The 7,029-nt window shown below is 33.6% G+C and overlaps 1 protein-coding gene across 1 annotated transcript; it reads left to right on the plus strand.

Moving 5' to 3' along the window:
- Window positions 1-333: 333 nt before the first annotated feature.
- LOC130965278 (SUMO-activating enzyme subunit 1A-like) lies at window positions 334-4,168 on the plus strand. Its single transcript, XM_057890017.1, has 9 exons — window positions 334-354; window positions 431-625; window positions 714-791; window positions 899-1,015; window positions 1,506-1,556; window positions 3,509-3,575; window positions 3,753-3,848; window positions 3,928-4,053; window positions 4,125-4,168. The coding sequence occupies exons 1-9, from the start codon at window positions 334-336 to the stop codon at window positions 4,166-4,168; spliced, it is 795 nt and encodes a 264-aa protein (XP_057746000.1).
- The last annotated feature ends 2,861 nt before the right edge of the window (window positions 4,169-7,029 follow it).

The following is a 7,029-nucleotide window of genomic DNA, read 5'->3' on the forward strand; positions in this document are numbered from 1 at the left end:
AAAGAGTTTTAAAAAATAAAAATTGAAAATAAAAACAGAAAATATTTTCTTATACAAACACCATGAATTCTCACTTATTTTTTCACAAATCACATTCTTGTGTGAATGGACGGTGACGACGAGGAGTTGATGGCGTAAGAGACCGCCTTGTATGACCATCAGATTCGCGTTTGGGGAGTTGATGCTCAACGAAGGTCCTTTATTCACCTTCTTTGCTTAACCTGCTTCCTTTTTCTCCTCTTTTAACCTAATTTAAATTTTGCTATTTTTACCCCTCTGAATTTCTCTCTCTTTTATTTCAGACTAAGCAAAGCTCATGTCCTAGTCTATGGCATGAAAGGAACCATAGTGGAGGTAAACCTTTCCCAAAATAAATAAATTATTATTTTTTCATGTTGGTGTCTTAGAAGAGTATGTGCTACTTGTTTAGTTTTGTAAGAATATTGTTCTTTTTGGGGTGTGGAGTTTTACCTTAATAGATGATCGGATTGCCTCCAAAGAAGCTTTCTCATATAACTTTCTCATCCCTCTGGATGAGAATGTCTATGGTGGTAAGACCCTTGCTCAGCTTTGTTGTGATTCCCTTAAAAAATTCAATCCTATGGTTCGTGTTTACGTCCAGAAAGGTTGCCTCTTGCCTTAATCTCAATGCATTGATTTATTTTTATTTACCTTTTTCTACCTATAATTTTCTTTTGTTTGCATTGCCTTTTGGTGATTTGTCAACTTTCAATGTAGGCTTCTTCAACAACTTTGATGTTGTTGTCAGTTCTTGCTCGCTTCCAGCCAAGGTAATGTACATCTTTAAGAATTCCAAATTAGTAATTGCAATATTATGCAGACTCAATTTGTCCATTTGTCCTTAATCCTCTTGTTTGTATTTATTCTTTTGTTATAGAAATTAGCCAATGAGAAATATCGTAAGATCTCGAAACGAGTAGCATTTGATACTGTTGACTGTAGGGATTCTTGTGGTGAAATATTTTTTGATCTACAGGACTATAAGTATTCAAAGGTATTTCCTTTCTGAAAATAGTTTCACAGCTACTTTTCTGCCTTTGTGTCTTAATTTTATCTTCGTTCCATTGTATTTTTTCTATGTTTGTCAATGGCGATAGTTTTACAACCCAAATTTGCTTTTTTTATAGATTGTGAATGAGTAAATGATCTATTATAGTAAGAAGTGGCTATGTGCATTTTGTCTTGGATTTGGTGATAGACAAAAACAATAACAACAATTAAACCTTATCATACTTGGAAGGGATTGGCTATATTAGATGATACCATGATATCCTATCATAAACATATGATCATAATGACTGAAACTAAAACCCAAACCGAATGTATGTTGGGATGGATGAAACTTGTATAACTGTTTTTTGTTGACTGATTGATTATTACATCCAATTACAGAATTTCTGGAAAATGCTAGTGTTACACCAGAGAATACTGTTCTTCACTTCTAGAACAACGCTATCTTATTTATTTTCATTTTTCTTTGGCAGAAAAAAATAGAGGAAACTATTGAATGCCAATTACAATATCCATTTTTTGAGGTATGCTGGTCTAAAATTTTTTATTATTTCATTGTTTTCTTTGCATTTCTTCATACTGGGTTAGAAAAATTTCTATTCGTGTTTGTTGAATCAGCATTTACTTGCATTAGTGATGTGGCGGAAATTGGCAAGTTAAGAAATTATTAATAGAAATACGTTGCAAGTACAGTCCTTAACAAGCCGAAAATCCACTTATCAATTTAAAAAAGGGTTGTCACAAAGATTTAAAATTAAAATACTGGGAGTATGAATCCCAGGTCGTCTCCCAAGGAGTTGCTGAGAGATGTGCTATTTTATCAATCAAATGTTTTTCAAAAATGGTTGAGTTGATAAACAGGAAATTAAAATAGAGAATTTAATTAATTCTAAATAAAAGCCTTGACTGGGAGTGGATTAGTTGGAAGCCCTATTCTTGTTGAAATACTCTCAAGATTAATTGATAATTGAAGGTTATTTTGTTTAGTTATCCCTTACTAGGTAAAGGAAGGTTAAACACGTTGGAATGCTATTTCTATTCACAAGTCCCAATCCGCTCATTGAAAAAGGATTAGTGTCAGTGATTAGAGGGCATTCCAACAATGAACCCAATTAATAATTAACCTTTTTAGCATCTCAACTCAAGGGTTCCTTTCAATTAACTCCCCATCAAGTTAGGGGACTACTCACTCATTGTAAATATAAGACTCATAACATAGAAAAAAGAATTAAAGAAAGACATGATAAATAAAAACTGAAAGGGATTAAATAAAATATTATTCTATATTAATAACTTGTGAAAACAATCCAATGTCAACTCTGGAGAAAACAATAATATGAAAGAGTAAATAAAAAGTAAAGAACAGAATATAATGACTAGTACCGGAGGTAGTCTCTTCTCAAAAGCTAAAACCAAAATCTTCAAGAAATCCTAATTATGAATGTTCAAGTGATAAAACCTAAGGGAGGAGCAATTTCAAATCTAAAAACTAAAAATTATATGGAATGAATGTTGTCTTCTGTTTCTGCATGTTCCTTGGCTCTAGTCTGTGTTTCTGGGCCGAAAACTGGGTTGAAATCCGGCCCAGAAACTCTACCAGCGACTTCTGAAATTCTGCAGATCGTGCACGCCACGCGGTCGCGTCATTCATGCGGACGCGTCATTCGGCATTTTGCTTTCCCACGCGGGCGCGTCGTCGATTCCTCCGCGTCACTTATGCTTTTCCAATCCGCGCGGTCGCGTGAGCCATACGGCCGCGTCACTTCTCGCTGGTCATCTCTTTAATTTCTTGTATTCTTTCCATTTTTGCAAACTTGCTTTCTAATCTCCAATTCATTCATGCCCTATAAAGCCTGAAACACTTAACACACAGATCACGGCATCGAATGGGATAAAGAAGAATTAAAATACCTAATTAAAAGTCTCTAGGAAGTAAGTTTTCAATCATGTAATAATTTTAGGAAGGAAATATAAATGCATGCTAATTATATGAATAAGTGGGTAAAGATCATGATAAAACCACACAATTAAACACATTATAAACCATAAAATAGTGGTTTATCAATTAGATTGATGGCTTTGATCAGATGCCCATTTGGTGACTTCCTATGCTCAATTTTAACTGGGCCTAAAATAGTTATCAATATGTCAATACATGCAAAACAAGTGTTCTTCCATAACCTTCTTATCATGTATCGAATTGTCATATTACACCTATAATTTCCTTACAGAATATTTTTGGGCTTTGGAGAGAAAAAATTAAAAAAAATGGAAAATGGGCTTTAAGATGCTTATTAATTTTTGTATATGCTTGATAAAATAATACAGCAGAAATTTTTGTGGCTTTGCAATTCTGTCTCAGTCCTATGCTGTAAGAAGTTTTCACATGTGTTGCTAACTTGCTGTGCTTTACCATGATCGGCATGTGGTTGAATGCTTCATTCTCATGCGTTTGCCTATCTTATTTCTGTTGCAGGAAGCATTATCAGTACCTTGGAGGGAACTTCCTAGGAAAATATCAAAGTTGTACGTTGCTATGAGAGGTGTGTTAAATTGTAAAAAACATATATTGTCAGTAATATATGATATAAAAGCAAAAATTATTTAAATTAGTTCAGTATTGGAATGTTTTAGTCAATGGTATCTAGCGTCTTTGATTTGTTCCTTAGACATTAAACCTTGGTAGCAATCAAACAATAAAATCAAATTGTCTGTTGCAGTTGAAAAGTTTGAAGAGGCTGAAGGCCGTAGTGCAGCAGAAGTTTCTGTTGTAGATCTTTCTGGGGTTCTGAAGTTGAAGAAACAGCTTTGTACTGAGCAAGTATGCTACTTGACTTCATTTTCTCTTTGTAGTGGAGATCAACGGCTCATCTAATTTTTCTGTGATGAACTGTTGACCATCTCTGAATAAATCTCATGTACCTGATACATTTCTAGAAAGATTGGTGACAAGTAGACTAGAGTTTCCACCAGTTTGTGCTGTTATTTGGAGAATCCTTGGTAGGTATTTTATTCAACTATATTTCTTTTAAGTTTTCATAATATCTCTAACAGAATAATGAGTACTCTTACAATCACGGGAGGTTATCAAGGCAATGGAAAGGGAGATCCTCTCAAGAACTTTTTTCTTTTTTAATGCTTTTGATATAAAGGGAATTATAGAGAACATTTCTAATTCAAATGCTTGAAGGTGAATATGACATATACAGGAAATTTATGACTGAAGCCCCATAAATCCTAATAGGGGAAGGTTAACACTATCTGCACAAAACTAACCCCTTTAAGTGGACAATATTCTGACTATTGTTAACTATTAATTTACATTTTTAGTTGCTAATTTATTTAGGCTAACTTTCAATTTCCAGTTAGAGTGCTGTAGTAGACAAACGAAATGATTGTATGTTGTGGGCATTGGGCAATCTATAAGCATGTTTCTTTAGAGTAATGAAACTCGATGGTTAGAGACTTTGCTGTATGTAGTACGGTAGTTGGTAAATGTGATTTGTATGTTGTTATATTATATAACATTTTATTTACAATTGAGTTCATGCCCCAATCCCAAATTTCATTTACATATTTCCTTCACATATGGTACTCATGCCAATCTTATAATATTTTGGTCTCTTACGGCTCTTTTGAATGAAATCTATTCTGCATATATCAGTTTGTGAGATCACTTTCACAACGTGCCTGCCTTTTTGTGAGTGCTCCGAATCCAATATGATGGTGTCAAACTATTTTTGTCAATGAAAAACAACAAATGCAGGAATTGATAATAGAAGTTCATCTTAGGAAAAAAGACCCTATTAGCTTTTATTGACATAGAATGAGAGCTGAATAGTGTTGCTTCATGGATGGAATGACGAGAGAAAATTATGATGTAGAGAGGAGAGTAATTACTAGTACACCACTAATTTTGACTTTTGTAATATGAGCAAAGCTTCAGTCTACAACACTCGGTGTCAGAGGTAGCAAAGCAATTTGGTTGTGGAATGGGGGATGCCAATTTTAATATCAAAGTAATAGAGGCTTGTAGTATATGAAAGCACCTAGCTTTATCGTGAACCACCACTGCAAAGAAGAGCTCTGCTAGGTTTTCTCCCAATATATGAGCAATGTCTTCATTGTTTTCCTTTCTTGCACTATATCTTTGTCTTATCTTCTCAGATTGAATCCCAAATTCAGCCTCCACAAAACTTTAGATTTACACCCTCATCACAACTTTGGACAGATGAAAACAATTTGCTACTTCCACATCTATTACTTCTGTTCGTCCTTTTGTTGGACAAAACTAAAAAGGTATACGAAGGTTATTTATTACCTAGAAAATGAGGTTGAATTTATGATTTTCTTTTAAATTTGATCAATTAATCCTCAAACTAGAAAATAAAATTGTGCTTCTGTTCAGACTGCGAGATTGATTATTGATAAATCCATATTTTATGATACTTTTTGGATTGAGTGGATTTTATCAATTTATCTTGCACTTATTCATGGAAAATGCATGCTTTTAAGAATTTTTCCTAATTGTGCTTTAGTGTAAAAAATACGCTTTTTGGACTATTAAATTGTCAAAATTTAATTTACTTTTATCCCATTTGATGTCTTGATGTGTTTGTTGAGTGATTTTAGGTTTAGAAGATAAGAATGACCTGAAGAAGTGGAGAGAAAGCATGCAAAAGTGGAGAATTCATGAAGAAAATGAGTTTTGGAAATTTGCCAGGTTGTGCGTATGCATCTCTTCCAATTCATGTGTACGCATTGGTCGTGCATACGCACGACTTGCATCGCGTGACTCACTTAAAAGAACATGTGGCTCGCAATTTCTGGCCTATATTGGGCCCAATCCAACTTATTTCTGAAGCATTTGAAGCAAGAATTCAAGGGAGATCAACTAAGTAGTCTTAGTTTAGGTTTTTATCATGTTTAGGCCAAATTCTAGATAGAGAAGCTCCAACTTCTCTCTAGAATTCTAGGTTTCTTAGTTTAATTTCTCTCTAGTTTTAGGTTTTAATCTTGTTCTAGTGTAGTTTTCTTTACATTTCCTCATTTTACTATCTTAATTTGCCTAGTTTCTCTTGTTAATTTCTCTATTTTGATACTTTTTAGTTTATGAACAATTGTTGAATTCTAATTTTCCTTTAATGCAATTTAATGTTTTCATGTTTATTGATGCTTGCTTAAGTTGTTATTATTGCCTTCTTGTATTTTGTAGTAATAGATTTTATTCATTCTAGCAATTTATGATGTTTTCATTTTATGCCTTCCAAGTGTTTAATGAAATACTTCTTTTGATTTTAGAGTATAATTTTGCATTCTTGACTTGTGATTAAGGACTTAGGTGACCTTGAGTCATTGATGTCTGATATTGATTGGTGATTTAGGGTTATTAGTTGATTTGGTTTCAACTAACGCTAATCTTTTACCAACTTTAATTAGTAAGTTGGTTAGGATTTGTGGATTGAGATCAATTATGCCTACTTGATTTTCTTCCGATGTTTAGAGATCGACGAAGTGTGATTAACTCTTTATAATTGTCATGTTTGTGGTTAATGACAAGAATAGTGATCCATGACTCACTACAAAAAACACGCTAATTTGCGGGGTTTTCTAATTTGCGGCGGTTTTTAACCCCCGCAAATTGCGTTACGGTGGTTTAGTAAACTCCCGCAGTTAGGTGTGCGGCAATAAATTACAGGGGTTTTATCAGAACCAATGCAATTTTGAAATCCAAATTGCGGCAGTTTTTGCCCCCCGCTGTTTGCGGGAGTTTCAACTAAATTGCGTCAGTTATCGAAGACTTCCAACAGTTTTGTGTTGCAGCAGTTTTTATTCATGTTGTGGGGGTTTTAAACCCCCGCAAATATGGTAAACTTAAAACGAATTTTTTTTTATGTTGGAGTTGTAAACTCCTACAATTTGAAATGTAATGCCAAAATATTTATACTATGATATATATAGTTTTTTCTTATTTTATAAAAAATTTGTTAGAATGCA

This window comes from Arachis stenosperma, chromosome 3 (assembly GCF_014773155.1).
Source record: "Arachis stenosperma cultivar V10309 chromosome 3, arast.V10309.gnm1.PFL2, whole genome shotgun sequence".
NCBI classification, from domain to species: domain Eukaryota; kingdom Viridiplantae; phylum Streptophyta; class Magnoliopsida; order Fabales; family Fabaceae; genus Arachis; species Arachis stenosperma.